General features: G+C 59.5%; 1 protein-coding gene across 1 annotated transcript in view; it reads right to left on the reverse strand.

Annotated features, from left to right (window-relative positions):
- SEC63 (SEC63 protein translocation regulator) overlaps positions 1–15,000 on the reverse strand; it is a gene marked incomplete at its 5' end in the record, with an annotated part of 64,790 nt that overhangs the window by 47,717 nt on the left and 2,073 nt on the right. The window contains 2 exons of the mRNA XM_078879937.1: positions 1,100–1,245; positions 6,722–6,814. Coding sequence (XP_078736063.1) covers positions 1,100–1,245; positions 6,722–6,814 — 239 coding nt within the window. The remainder of the gene's footprint in view (positions 1–1,099; positions 1,246–6,721; positions 6,815–15,000) is intronic.

Raw genomic sequence — 15,000 nt, forward strand, 5'->3', positions numbered from 1 at the left:
CGGGGAGAGAGACACGGGGAGAGAGACACGGGGGGGGAGAGACACGGGGGGAGAGAGAGACACGGGGAGAGAGAGACACGGGGAGAGAGACACGGGGAGAGAGAGAGACACGGGGAGAGAGACACGGGGAGAGAGACACGGGGGGAGAGACACGGGGAGAGAGACACGGGGAGAGAGAGAGACACGGGGAGAGAGACACGGGGAGAGAGACACGGGGAGAGAGACACGGGGAGAGAGAGAGAGACACGAGGAGAGAGAGAGACATGGGGAGAAAGAGAGAGACACGGGGAGAGAGACACGGGGAGAGAAACACGGGGGGAGAGAGACACGGGGGGAGAGAGACACGGGGAGAGAGACACGGGGGGAGAGAGACACGGGCGGGGAGAGAGAGAGACACGGGGAGACACGGGGAGAGAGACACGGGGAGACACGGTGAGAGAGACACGGGGAGAGAGAGACACGGGGAGAGAGAGACACGGGGAGAGAGAGAGACACGGGGAGAGAGACACGGGGAGAGAGACACGGGGAGAGAGACACGGGGAGACACGGGGAGAGAGACACGGGGGGAGAGACACGGGGAGAGAGACACGGGGGGAGAGAGACACGGGGAGAGAGAGAGACACGGGGAGAGAGAGAGACACGGGGAGAGAGACACGGGGAGAGAGACACGGGGAGAGAGAGAGAGACACGGGGAGAGAGAGAGACACGGGGAGAGAGACACGGGGAGAGAGACACGGGGGGAGAGAGACACGGGGGGAGAGAGACACGGGGAGAGAGACACGGGGGGAGAGAGACACGGGCGGGGAGAGAGAGAGACACGGGGAGACACGGGGAGAGAGACACGGGGAGACACGGTGAGAGAGACACGGGGAGAGAGAGACACGGGGAGAGAGAGAGACACGGGGAGAGAGACACGGGGAGAGAGACACGGGGAGAGAGACACGGGGAGACACGGGGAGAGAGACACGGGGAGAGAGATACGGGGAGACACGGGGAGAGAGACACGGGGAGAGAGATACGGGGAGACACGGAGAGAAAGACACAGGGAGACAGACACGGGGGGAGACAACAGGTCATCCCACCCCTCCCCCCCCCGCACCTTCTTGGAGGAGAAGTGGCGCAGGTGTTGGTCGCGTACGTGAGGCAGCTGCAGGAAGACGCAGCGAGACTCCCACAGGCCCTGCACCAGCATCTGGGACAGCTTCATGCACGTCTCCACCGTCTGCAGGTGCACCGCGTCTGGCACTGAGACACACAGCGAGACACGGGGACAGTGGGTGAGTCAGTGGGTGGGTGAGTCAGTGAGTGAGTCAGCGAGACTCCCACAGGCCCTGCACCAGCATCTGGGACAGCTTCATGCACGTCTCCACCGTCTGCAGGTGCACCGCGTCTGGCACTGAGACACACAGCGAGACACGGGGACAGTGGGTGAGTCAGTGGGTGGGTGAGTCAGTGAGTGAGTCAGCGAGACTCCCACAGGCCCTGCACCAGCATCTGGGACAGCTTCATGAACGTCTCCACCGTCTGCAGGTGCACCGCGTCTGGCACTGAGACACACAGTGAGACACGGGGACAGTGGGTGAGTCAGTGGGTGGGTGAGTCAGTGAGTGGGTGAGTCAGTGAGTGAGTCAGCGAGACTCCCACAGGCCCTGCACCAGCATCTGGGACAGCTTCATGAACGTCTCCACCGTCTGCAGGTGCACCGCGTCTGGCACTGAGACACACAGTGAGACACGGGGACAGTGGGTGAGTCAGTGGGTGAGTCAGTGAGTGGGTGAGTCAGTGAGTGAGTCAGCGAGACTCCCACAGGCCCTGCACCAGCATCTGGGACAGCTTCATGCACGTCTCCACCGTCTGCAGGTGCACCGCGTCTGGCACTGAGACACAGTGAGACACGGGGACAGTGGGTGAGTCAGTGGGTGAGTCAATGAGTGAGTCAGCGAGACTCCCACAGGCCCTGCACCAGCATCTGGGACAGCTTCATGAACGTCTCCACCGTCTGCAGGTGCACCGCGTCTGGCACTGAGACACACAGTGAGACACGGGGACAGTGGGTGAGTCAGTGGGTGGGTGAGTCAGTGAGTGGGTGAGTCAGTGAGTGAGTCAGCGAGACTCCCACAGGCCCTGCACCAGCATCTGGGACAGCTTCATGAACGTCTCCACCGTCTGCAGGTGCACCGCGTCTGGCACTGAGACACACAGTGAGACACGGGGACAGTGGGTGAGTCAGTGAGTGGGTGAGTCAGTGAGTGAGTCAGTGGGTGAGTCAGTGAGTGAGGCAGTGAGTGAGGCAGTGAGTGAGACACAGAGTCAGTGAATGAGTCAGTGAGTGAGACACAGAGTCAGTGAATGAGTCAGTGAGTGAGTCAGTGAGTGAGTCAGTGAGTGAGACACAGAGTCAGTGAGTGAGTCAGTGAGTGAGACACAGAGTCAGTGAGTGAGTCAGTGAGTGAGTCAGTGAGTGAGTCAGTGAGTGAGTCAGTGAGTGAGACACAGAGTCAGTGAGTGAGTCAGTGAGTGAGACACAGAGTCAGTGGGTGAGTCAGTGAGTGAGTCAGTGAGACTCCCACAGGCCCTGCACCAGCATCTGGGACAGCTTCATGAACGTCTCCACCGTCTGCAGGTGCACCGCGTCTGGCACTGAGACACACAGTGAGACACGGGGACAGTGGGTGAGTCAGTGGGTGGGTGAGTCAGTGAGTGGGTGAGTCAGTGAGTGAGTCAGTGGGTGAGTCAGTGAGTGAGGCAGTGAGTGAGTCAGTGAGTGAGACACAGAGTCAGTGAGTGAGTCAGTGAGTGAGACACAGAGTCAGTGGGTGAGTCAGTGAGTGAGTCAGTGAGTGAGTCAGTGAGTGAGACACAGAGACAGTGGGTGAGTCAGTGAGTGATTCAGTGAGTGAGTCAGTGAGTGAGACACAGAGACAGTGGGTGAGTCAGTGAGTGAGTCAGTGAGTGAGTCAGTGAGTGAGTCAGTGAGTGAGACACAGAGTCAGTGAGTGAGTCAGTGAGTGAGACACAGAGTCAGTGGGTGAGTCAGTGAGTGAGTCAGTGAGTGAGTCAGTGAGTGAGACACAGAGACAGTGGGTGAGTCAGTGAGTGATTCAGTGAGTGAGTCAGTGAGTGAGACACAGAGACAGTGGGTGAGTCAGTGAGTGAGTCAGTGAGTGAGTCAGTGAGTGAGACACAGAGTCAGTGAGTGAGTCAGTGAGTGAGTGAGTGAGTGACTGAGTGAGTGAGTGACTAACTGAGTGTGTGAGTGACTAACTGAGTGACTAACTGAGTGACTAACTGAGTGACTGAGTGAGTGACTAACTGAGTGACTGAGTGAGTGACTAACTGAGTGACTAACTGGATGACTAACTAACTGGGTGACTAACTGGGTGACTAACTGTGTGACTAACTGGGTGACTAACTAACTGAGTGACTAACTGAGTGAGTGACTAACTGAGTGACTAACTGAGTGACTAACTGAGTGACTAACTAACTGAGTGACTAACTAACTGAGTGACTAACTGAGTGACTAACTGAGTGACTAACTGAGTGACTAACTAACTGAGTGACTAACTGAGTGACTAACTGAGCGACTAACTGAGTGACTAACTGGGTGACTAACTGGGTGAGTGAGTGACTAACTGAGTGACTAACTGAGTGACTAACTGAGTGACTAACTGAGTGACTAACTAACTGAGTGACTAACTGAGTAAGTGACTAACTAACTGAGTGACTAACTGAGTGACTGAGTGACTAACTAACTGAGTGACTAACTGGGTGACTAACTGGGTGACTAACTGGGTGACTAATTGGGTGACTAACTGGGTGACTAACTGGGTGACTTACTGCCCCGGTATCTGCCGGCCTGGATGAGTTGCCAGCTGATGCGGATCATCAGTCAGTCAGTGAGTGAGTCAGTGAGTGAGTGAGTGACTAACTGGGTGACTAACTGGGTGACTAACTAACTGAGTGACTAACTGAGTGACTAACTGAGTGACTAACTGAGTGAGTGACTAACTGGGTGACTAACTAACTGAGTGACTAACTGAGTGACTAACTGGGTGACTAACTGGGTGACTAACTGGGTGACTAACTGGGTGACTTACTGCCCCGGTATCTGCCGGCCTGGATGAGTTGCCAGCTGATGCTGATCATCAGTCAGTCAGTGAGTGAGTGAGTGACTAACTGAGTGACTAACTGGGTGACTAACTAGGTGACTAACTGGGTGACTAACTGGGTGACTAACTGGGTGACTAACTGGGTGACTTACTGCCCCGGTATCTGCCGGCCTGGATGAGTTGCCAGCTGATGCTGATCATCAGTCAGTCAGTGAGTGAGTCAGTGAGTGAGTGAGTGAGTAACTGGGTGACTAACTGGGTGACTAACTGGGTGACTAACTGGGTGACTAACTGGGTGACTAACTGGGTGACTTACTGCCCCGGTATCTGCCGGCCTGGATGAGTTGCCAGCTGATGCTGATCATCATTCAGTCAGTGAGTGAGTCAGTGAGTGAGTGAGTGACTAACTGGGTGACTAACTGGGTGACTAACTGGGTGACTAACTGGGTGACTTACTGCCCCGGTATCTGCCGGCCTGGATGAGTTGCCAGCTGATGCTGATCATCAGTCAGTCAGTGAGTGAGTCAGTGAGTGAGTGACTAACTGGGTGACTAACTGGGTGACTAACTAACTGGGTGACTAACTGGGTGACTAACTGGGTGACTAACTGGGTGACTAACTGGGTGACTAACTGGGTGACTAACTGGGTGACTTACTGCCCCGGTATCTGCCGGCCTGGATGAGTTGCCAGCTGATGCTGATCATCAGTCAGTCAGTGAGTGAGTCAGTGAGTGAGTGAGTGACTAACTGAGTGACTAACTGAGTGAGTGAGTGGCTAACTGGGTGACTAACTGGGTGACTAACTAACTGAGTGACTAACTGAGAGACTAACTGAGTGACTAACTGAGTGACTAACTGAGTGACTAACTGGGTGACATACTGAGTGACTAACTGGGTGACTAACTGGGTGACTAACTGGGTGACTAACTGGGTGACTAACTGGGTGACTTACTGCCCCGGTATCTGCCGGCCTGGATGAGTTGCCAGCTGATGCTGATCATCAGTCAGTCAGTGAGTGAGTCAGTGAGTGAGTGACTAACTGGGTGACTAACTGGGTGACTAACTGGGTGACTAACTGGGTGACTTACTGCCCCGGTATCTGCCGGCCTGGATGAGTTGCCAGCTGATGCTGATCATCAGTCAGTCAGTGAGTGAGTCAGTGAGTGAGTCAGTGAGTGAGTCAGTGAGTGAGTGAGTGACTAACTGAGTGAGTGGCTAACTGGGTGACTAACTGGGTGACTAACTAACTGAGTGACTAACTGAGAGACTAACTGAGTGACTAACTGAGTGACTAACTGAGTGACTAACTGAGTGAGTGACTAACTGAGTGACTAACTAACTGGGTGACTAACTGGGTGACTAACTGGGTGACTAACTGGGTGACTTACTGGGTGACTAACTGAGTGACTAACTGGGTGACTAACTGAGTGACTGAGTGAGTGAGTGACTAACTGAGTGACTAACTGAGTGACTAACTGAGTGAGTAACTGAGTGACTAACTGGGAGACTAACTGAGTGACTAACTGGGTGACTAACTGGGTGACTAACTGGGTGACTAACTGGGTGACTAACTGGGTGACTAACTGGGTGACTAACTGGGTGACTAACTAACTGAGTGACTAACTGAGTGACTAACTGAGTGACTAACTGAGTGAGTAACTGAGTGACTAACTGGGTGACTAACTGGGTGACTAACTGGGTGACTAACTGGGTGACTAACTGGGTGACTAACTGGGTGACTAACTGGGTGACTAACTGGGTGACTAACTGGGTGACTTACTGAGTGACTAACTGGGTGACTAACTGGGTGACTTACTGCCCCGGTATCTGCCGGCCTGGATGAGTTGCCAGCTGATGCTGATCATCATTCAGTCAGTGAGTGAGTCAGTGAGTGAGTGAGTGACTAACTGGGTGACTAACTGGGTGACTAACTGGGTGACTAACTGGGTGACTAACTGGGTGACTAACTGGGTGACTTACTGAGTGACTAACTGGGTGACTAACTGGGTGACTAACTGGGTGACTAACTGAGTGAGTAACTGAGTGACTAACTGGGTGACTAACTGGGTGACTAACTGGGTGACTTACTGCCCCGGTATCTGCCGGCCTGGATGAGTTGCCAGCTGATGCTGATCATCAGTCAGTCAGTGAGTGAGTCAGTGAGTGAGTGACTAACTGAGTGACTAACTGGGTGACTAACTGGGTGACTAACTGGGTGACTAACTGGGTGACTTACTGCCCCGGTATCTGCCGGCCTGGATGAGTTGCCAGCTGATGCTGATCATCAGTCAGTCAGTGAGTGAGTCAGTGAGTGAGTGAGTGACTAACTGGGTGACTAACTGAGTGACTAACTGGGTGACTTACTGCCCCGGTATCTGCCGGCCTGGATGAGTTGCCAGCTGATGCTGATCATCAGTCAGTCAGTGAGTGAGTCAGTGAGTGAGTGACTAACTGGGTGACTAACTGGGTGACTAACTGGGTGACTTACTGCCCCGGTATCTGCCGGCCTGGATGAGTTGCCAGCTGATGCTGATCATCAGTCAGTCAGTGAGTGAGTCAGTGAGTGAGTGACTAACTGGGTGACTAACTGGGTGACTAACTGGGTGACTTACTGCCCCGGTATCTGCCGGCCTGGATGAGTTGCCAGCTGATGCTGATCATCTCCTGCAGCAAAGCCGGGCAGCGGCACAACACGAACTGGCGATCTGCACATCAACAACATCAACAACATCAACAACAACATCATCAACAACAACAACAACATCAACAACATCAACAACATCAACAACAACATCCCCGTGTCTCTCTCCCCGTGTCTCTCTCTCTTCTCCGTGTTTCTCTCCCCGTGTCTCTCTCCCCGTGTCTCTCTCACCGTGTCTCTCTCCCCGTGTCTCTCTCCCCGTGTCTCTCTCCCCGTGTCTCTCTCCCCGTGTGTCTCTCCCCGTGTGTCTCTCCCCGTGTATCTCTCCCCGTGTCTCTCTCCCCGTGTCTCTCTCCCCGTGTATCTCTCCCCGTGTATCTCTCCCCGTGTCTCTCTCCCCGTGTCTCTCTCCCCGTGTGTCTCTCCCCGTGTGTCTCTCCCCGTGTCTCTCTCCCCGTGTATCTCTCCCCGTGTTTCTCTCCCCGTGTCTCTCTCCCCGTGTCTCTCTCCCCGTGTATCTCTCCCCGTGTTTCTCTCCCCGTGTCTCTCTCCCCGTGTCTCTCTCCCCGTGTCTCTCTCCCCGTGTCTCTCTCCCCGTGTCTCTCTCCCCGTGTATCTCTCCCCGTGTCTCTCTCCCCGTGTCTCTCTCCCCGTGTGTCTCTCCCCGTGTGTCTCTCCCCGTGTCTCTCTCCCCGTGTCTCTCTCCCCGTGTATCTCTCCCCGTGTTTCTCTCCCCGTGTCTCTCTCCCCGTGTCTCTCTCCCCGTGTATCTCTCCCCGTGTTTCTCTCCCCGTGTCTCTCTCCCCGTGTCTCTCTCCCCGTGTCTCTCTCCCCGTGTCTCTCTCCCCGTGTCTCTCTCCCCGTGTATCTCTCCCCGTGTCTCTCTCCCCGTGTCTCTCTCCCCGTGTCTCTCTCCCCGTGTCTCTCTCCCCGTGTATCTCTCCCCGTGTCTCTCTCCCCGTGTCTCTCTCCCCGTGTCTCTCTCTCCCCGTGTCTCTCTCCCCGTGTCTCTCTCCCCGTGTCTCTCTCCCCGTGTGTCTCTCCCCGTGTCTCTCTCCCCGTGTCTCTCTCCCCGTGTCTCTCCCCGTGTCTCTCTCCCCGTGTCTCTCTCCCCGTGTCTCTCTCCCCGTGTCTCTCTCCCCATGTCTCTCTCCCCGTGTCTCTCTCCCCGTGTCTCTCTCCCCGTGTCTCTCTCCCCGTGTGTCTCTCCCCGTGTGTCTCTCCCCGTGTGTCTCTCCCCGTGTCTCTCTCCCCGTGTCTCTCTCCCCGTGTCTCTCTCCCCGTGTCTCTCTCCCCGTGTGTCTCTCCCCGTGTCTCTCTCTCCCCCCGTGTCTCTCCCCCCGTGTCTCTCTCCCCGTGTCTCTCTCTCTCCCCGTGTCTCTCCCCCCGTGTCTCTCTCCCCGTGTCTCTCTCCCCGTGTCTCTAACTCTCTCCCCGTGTCTCTCTCCTCCCGTGTCTCTCTCCCCGTGTCTCTCTCCCCGTGTCTCTCTCTCCGTGTCTCTCTCCCCGTGTCTCTCTCTCCCCGTGTCTCTCTCTCTCCCCGTGTCTCTCTCTCCCCGTGTCTCTCTCCCCGTCTCTCTCTCTCCCCGTGTCTCTCTCTCCCCGTGTCTCTCTCCCCGTGTCTCTCCCCGTGTATCTCTCCCCGTGTCTCTCTCCCCGTGTCTCTCTCTCCGTCTCTCTCTCCCCGTGTCTCTCCCCCCGTGTCTCTCTCCCCGTGTCTCTCTCTCCCCGTGTCTCTCTCCCCGTGTCTCTCTCTCCCCGTGTCTCTCTCCCCGTGTCTCTCTCTCTCCCCGTGTCTCTCTCTCTCTCCCCATGTCTCTCTCTCCCCGTGTCTCTCTCTCTCTCCCCGTGTCTCTCTCCCCGTGTCTCTCTCCCCGTGTCTCTCTCCCCCCGTGTCTCTCTCTCTCCCCGTGTCTCTCCCCCCGTCTCTCCCCCCGTGTCTCTCCGCCCGTGTCTCTCTCCCCGTGTCTCACCCCCCGTGTCTCTCTCCTCGTGTCTCTCTCTCCCCGTGTCTCTCTCCCCGTGTCTCTCTCTCTCTCCCCATGTCTCTCTCTCCCCGTGTCTCTCTCTCTCTCCCCGTGTCTCTCTCCCCGTGTCTCTCTCCCCCCGTGTCTCTCTCTCTCCCCGTGTCTCTCCCCCCGTGTCTCTCCCCCCGTGTCTCTCTCCCCCCGTGTCTCTCTCTCTCCCCGTGTCTCTCTCCCCGTGTCTCTCCCCCCGTGTCTCTCTCCCCGTGTCTCTCTCCCCGTGGCTCTCTCTCTCCCCGTGTCTCTCTCCCCGTGTCTCTCTCTCTCCCCGTGTCTCTCTCCCCGTGTCTCTCACCCCGTGTCTCTCTCTCCCCGTGTCTCTCTCCCCGTGTCTCTCTCTCTCCCCGTGTCTCTCTCCCCGTGTCTCTCTCTCTCCCCGTGTCTCTCTCTCTCCCCGTGTCTCTCTCTCTCCCCGTGTCTCTCTCTCTCCCCGTGTCTCTCTCCCCGTGTCTCTCTCCCCGTGTCTCTCCCCCCGTGTCTCTCCCCCCGTGTCTCTCCCCCCGTGTCTCTCTCCCCGTGTCTCTCTCCCCGTGTCTCTCCCCCCGTGTCTCTCCCCGTGTCTCTCTCCCCGTGTCTCTCTCCCCATGTCTCTCACCCCGTGTCTCTCTCTCCCCGTGTCTCTCTCCCCGTGTCTCTCTCTCTCCCCGTGTCTCTCTCCCCGTGTCTCTCTCTCTCCCCGTGTCTCTCTCTCTCCCCGTGTCTCTCTCCCCGTGTCTCTCTCCCCGTGTCTCTCTCCCCGTGTCTCTCTCCCCGTGTCTCTCCCCCCGTGTCTCTCCCCCCGTGTCTCTCTCCCCGTGTCTCTCTCCCCGTGTCTCTCCCCCCGTGTCTCTCCCCGTGTCTCTCTCCCCGTGTCTCTCTCCCCGTGTCTCTCTCTCTCCCCGTGTCTCTCTCTCTCCCCGTGTCTCTCTCCCCGTGTCTCTCTCCCTCCCCGTGTCTCTCTCTCTCCCCGTGTCTCTCTCCCCGTGTCTCCCCGTGTCTCTCTCTCCCCGTGTATCTGTCTCTCCGTGTCTCTCCCCCCGTGTCTCTCTCCCCGTGTCTCTCTCCCCGTGTCTCTCTCCCCGTGTCTCTCCCCCCGTGTCTCTCTCTCTCCCCGTGTCTCTCTCCCCGTGTCTCTCTCCCCGTGTCTCTCCCCCCGTGTCTCTCTCCCCGTGTCTCTCCTCCCGTGTCTCTCCCCCCGTGTCTCTCCCCCCGTGTCTCTCTCCCCGTGTCTCTCTCCCCCCGTGTCTCTCTCTCTCCCCGTGTCTCTCTCCCTGTGTCTCTCTCCCCGTGTCTCTCTCTCTCCCCGTGTCTCTCCCCCCATGTCTCTCTCCCCGTGTCTCTCCCCCCGTGTCTCTCTCCCCCCGTGTCTCTCTCCCCGTGTCTCTCCCCCCGTGTCTCTCTCCCCGTGTCTCTCTCCCCGTGTCTCTCTCCCCGTGTCTCTCTCCCCGTGTCTCTCTCCCCGTGTCTCTCTCCCACCGTGTCTCTCTCTCTCCCCGTGTCTCTCTCCCCGTGTCTCTCTCTCTCCCCGTGTCTCTCTCCCCGTGTCTCTCTCCCCGTGTCTCTCTCCCCCCGTGTCTCTCTCTCTCCCCGTGTCTCTCCCCCCGTCTCTCCCCCCGTGTCTCTCCCCCCGTGTCTCTCTCCCCGTGTCTCACCCCCCATGTCTCTCTCCTCGTGTCTCTCTCTCTCCCCGTGTCTCTCTCTCCCCGTGTCTCTCTCCCCGTGTCTCTCTCTCTCTCCCCATGTCTCTCTCTCCCCGTGTCTCTCTCTCTCTCCCCGTGTCTCTCTCCCCGTGTCTCTCTCCCCCCGTGTCTCTCTCTCTCCCCGTGTCTCTCCCCCCGTGTCTCTCCCCCCGTGTCTCTCTCCCCCCGTGTCTCTCTCTCTCCCCGTGTCTCTCTCCCCGTGTCTCTCCCCCCGTGTCTCTCTCCCCGTGTCTCTCTCTCTCCCCGTGTCTCTCTCCCCGTGTCTCTCTCTCTCCCCGTGTCTCTCTCCCCATGTCTCTCACCCCGTGTCTCTCTCTCCCCGTGTCTCTCTCCCCGTGTCTCTCTCTCTCCCCGTGTCTCTCTCCCCGTGTCTCTCTCTCTCCCCGTGTCTCTCTCTCTCCCCGTGTCTCTCTCCCCGTGTCTCTCTCCCCGTGTCTCTCTCCCCGTGTCTCTCCCCCCGTGTCTCTCCCCCCGTGTCTCTCTCCCCGTGTCTCTCTCCCCGTGTCTCTCCCCCCGTGTCTCTCCCCGTGTCTCTCTCCCCGTGTCTCTCTCCCCATGTCTCTCACCCCGTGTCTCTCTCTCCCCGTGTCTCTCTCCCCGTGTCTCTCTCTCTCCCCGTGTCTCTCTCCCCGTGTCTCTCTCTCTCCCCGTGTCTCTCTCCCCGTGTCTCTCTCCCCGTGTCTCTCTCCCCGTGTCTCTCTCCCCGTGTCTCTCTCCCCGTGTCTCTCCCCCCGTGTCTCTCCCCCCGTGTCTCTCTCCCCGTGTCTCTCTCCCCGTGTCTCTCCCCCCGTGTCTCTCCCCGTGTCTCTCTCCCCGTGTCTCTCTCCCCGTGTCTCTCTCCCCGTGTCTCTCTCTCTCCCCGTGTCTCTCTCCCCGTGTCTCTCTCCCTCCCCGTGTCTCTCTCTCTCCCCGTGTCTCTCTCCCCGTGTCTCCCCGTGTCTCTCTCTCCCCGTGTATCTGTCTCTCCGTGTCTCTCCCCCCGTGTCTCTCTCCCCGTGTCTCTCTCCCCGTGTCTCTCTCCCCGTGTCTCTCTCCCCGTGTCTCTCCCCCCGTGTCTCTCTCTCTCCCCGTGTCTCTCTCCCCGTGTCTCTCTCCCCGTGTCTCTCCCCCCGTGTCTCTCTCCCCGTGTCTCTCCCCCCGTGTCTCTCCCCCCGTGTCTCTCCCCCCGTGTCTCTCTCCCCCCGTGTCTCTCCCCCCGTGTCTCTCCCCCCGTGTCTCTCCCCCCGTGTCTCTCTCCCCGTGTCTCTCTCCCCGTGTCTCTCCCCCCGTGTCTCTCTCCCCCCGTGTCTCTCTCCCCGTGTCTCTCCCCCCGTGTCTCTCTCCCCGTGTCTCTCTCCCCGTGTCTCTCTCCTCGTGTCTCTCTCTCTCCCCGTGTCTCTCTCCCCCCGTGTCTCTCTCCCCCCGTGTCTCTCCCCCCGTGTCTCTCTCCCCGTGTCTCTCCCCCCGTGTCTCTCTCCCCCCGTGTCTCTCTCCCCGTGTCTCTCCCCCCGTGTCTCTCTCCCCGTGTCTCTCTCTCTCCCCGTGTCTCTCTCCCCGTGTCTCTCTCCCCCCGTGTCTCTCTCTCTCCCCGTGTCTCTCTCCCCGTGTCTCTCTCTCTCTCCCCGTGTCTCCCCCCCCGTGTCTCTCTCTCCCCGTGTCTCTCTCTCTCCCCATGTCTCTCTCTCCCCGTGTCTCTCTCTCTCTCCCCGTGTCTCTCTCCCCCCGTGTCTCTCTCTCTCCCCATGTCTCTCTCTCCCCGTGTCTCTCTCTCTCTCCCCGTGTCTCTCTCCCCGTGTCTCTCTCCCCGTGTCTCTCTCCCCCCGTGTCTCTCTCTCTCCCCGTGTCTCTCCCCCCGTCTCTCCCCCCGTGTCTCTCCGCCCGTGTCTCTCTCCCCGTGTCTCACCCCCCGTGTCTCTCTCCTCGTGTCTCTCTCTCCCCGTGTCTCTCTCCCCGTGTCTCTCTCTCTCTCCCCATGTCTCTCTCTCCCCGTGTCTCTCTCTCTCTCCCCGTGTCTCTCTCCCCGTGTCTCTCTCCCCCCGTGTCTCTCTCTCTCCCCGTGTCTCTCCCCCCGTGTCTCTCCCCCCGTGTCTCTCTCCCCCCGTGTCTCTCTCTCTCCCCGTGTCTCTCTCCCCGTGTCTCTCCCCCCGTGTCTCTCTCCCCGTGTCTCTCTCCCCGTGGCTCTCTCTCCCCGTGTCTCTCTCCCCGTGTCTCTCTCTCTCCCCGTGTCTCTCTCCCCGTGTCTCTCACCCCGTGTCTCTCTCTCCCCGTGTCTCTCTCCCCGTGTCTCTCTCTCCCCGTGTCTCTCTCTCTCCCCGTGTCTCTCTCCCCGTGTCTCTCTCTCTCCCCGTGTCTCTCTCTCTCCCCGTGTCTCTCTCTCTCCCCGTGTCTCTCTCCCCGTGTCTCTCCCCCCGTGTCTCTCCCCCCGTGTCTCTCCCCCCGTGTCTCTCTCCCCGTGTCTCTCTCCCCGTGTCTCTCCCCCCGTGTCTCTCCCCGTGTCTCTCTCCCCGTGTCTCTCTCCCCATGTCTCTCACCCCGTGTCTCTCTCTCCCCGTGTCTCTCTCCCCGTGTCTCTCTCTCTCCCCGTGTCTCTCTCCCCGTGTCTCTCTCTCTCCCCGTGTCTCTCTCTCTCCCCGTGTCTCTCTCCCCGTGTCTCTCTCCCCGTGTCTCTCTCCCCGTGTCTCTCTCCCCGTGTCTCTCTCCCCGTGTCTCTCCCCCCGTGTCTCTCCCCCCGTGTCTCTCTCCCCGTGTCTCTCTCCCCGTGTCTCTCCCCCCGTGTCTCTCCCCGTGTCTCTCTCCCCGTGTCTCTCTCCCCGTGTCTCTCTCCCCGTGTCTCTCTCTCTCCCCGTGTCTCTCTCCCCGTGTCTCTCTCCCTCCCCGTGTCTCTCTCTCTCCCCGTGTCTCTCTCCCCGTGTCTCCCCGTGTCTCTCTCTCCCCGTGTATCTGTCTCTCCGTGTCTCTCCCCCCGTGTCTCTCTCCCCGTGTCTCTCTCCCCGTGTCTCTCTCCCCGTGTCTCTCCCCCCGTGTCTCTCTCTCTCCCCGTGTCTCTCTCCCCGTGTCTCTCTCCCCGTGTCTCTCCCCCCGTGTCTCTCTCCCCGTGTCTCTCCTCCCGTGTCTCTCCCCCCGTGTCTATCCCCCCGTGTCTCTCGCCCCGTGTCTCTCTCCCCCCGTGTCTCTCTCTCTCCCCGTGTCTCTCTCCCTGTGTCTCTCTCCCCGTGTCTCTCTCTCTCCCCGTGTCTCTCCCCCCATGTCTCTCTCCCCGTGTCTCTCCCCCCGTGTCTCTCTCCCCCCGTGTCTCTCTCCCCGTGTCTCTCCCCCCGTGTCTCTCTCCCCGTGTCTCTCTCCCCGTGTCTCTCTCCCCGTGTCTCTCTCCCCGTGTCTCTCTCCCCGTGTCTCTCTCCCACCGTGTCTCTCTCTCTCCCCGTGTCTCTCTCCCCGTGTCTCTCTCTCTCCCCGTGTCTCTCTCCCCGTGTCTCTCTCCCCGTGTCTCTCTCCCCCCGTGTCTCTCTCTCTCCCCGTGTCTCTCCCCCCGTCTCTCCCCCCGTGTCTCTCCCCCCGTGTCTCTCTCCCCGTGTCTCACCCCCCATGTCTCTCTCCTCGTGTCTCTCTCTCTCCCCGTGTCTCTCTCTCCCCGTGTCTCTCTCCCCGTGTCTCTCTCTCTCTCCCCATGTCTCTCTCTCCCCATGTCTCTCTCTCCCCGTGTCTCTCTCTCTCTCCCCGTGTCTCTCTCCCCGTGTCTCTCTCCCCCCGTGTCTCTCTCTCTCCCCGTGTCTCTCCCCCCGTGTCTCTCCCCCCGTGTCTCTCTCCCCCCGTGTCTCTCTCTCTCCCCGTGTCTCTCTCCCCGTGTCTCTCCCCCCGTGTCTCTCTCCCCGTGTCTCTCTCCCCGTGTCTCTCTCTCTCCCCGTGTCTCTCTCCCCGTGTCTCTCTCTCTCCCCGTGTCTCTCTCCCCATGTCTCTCACCCCGTGTCTCTCTCTCCCCGTGTCTCTCTCCCCGTGTCTCTCTCTCTCCCCGTGTCTCTCTCCCCGTGTCTCTCTCTCTCCCCGTGTCTCTCTCTCTCCCCGTGTCTCTCTCCCCGTGTCTCTCTCCCCGTGTCTCTCTCCCCGTGTCTCTCCCCCCGTGTCTCTCCCCCCGTGTCTCTCTCCCCGTGTCTCTCTCCCCGTGTCTCTCCCCCCGTGTCTCTCCCCGTGTCTCTCTCCCCGTGTCTCTCTCCCCATGTCTCTCACCCCGTGTCTCTCTCTCCCCGTGTCTCTCTCCCCGTGTCTCTCTCTCTCCCCGTGTCTCTCTCCCCGTGTCTCTCTCTCTCCCCGTGTCTCTCTCTCTCCCCGTGTCTCTCTCCCCGTGTCTCTCTCCCCGTGTCTCTCTCCCCGTGTCTCTCTCCCCGTGTCTCTCCCCCCGTGTCTCTCCCCCCGTGTCTCTCTCCCCGTGTCTCTCTCCCCGTGTCTCTCCCCCCGTGTCTCTCCCCGTGTCTCTCTCCCCGTGTCTCTCTCCCCGTGTCTCTCTCTCTCCCCGTGTCTCTCTCCCCGTGTCTCTCTCCCTCCCCGTGTCTCTCTCTCTCCCCGTGTCTCTCTCC

This window comes from Lampetra fluviatilis, chromosome 55, assembly GCF_964198595.1.
Source record: "Lampetra fluviatilis chromosome 55, kcLamFluv1.1, whole genome shotgun sequence".
Lineage (NCBI taxonomy): Eukaryota > Metazoa > Chordata > Hyperoartia > Petromyzontiformes > Petromyzontidae > Lampetra > Lampetra fluviatilis.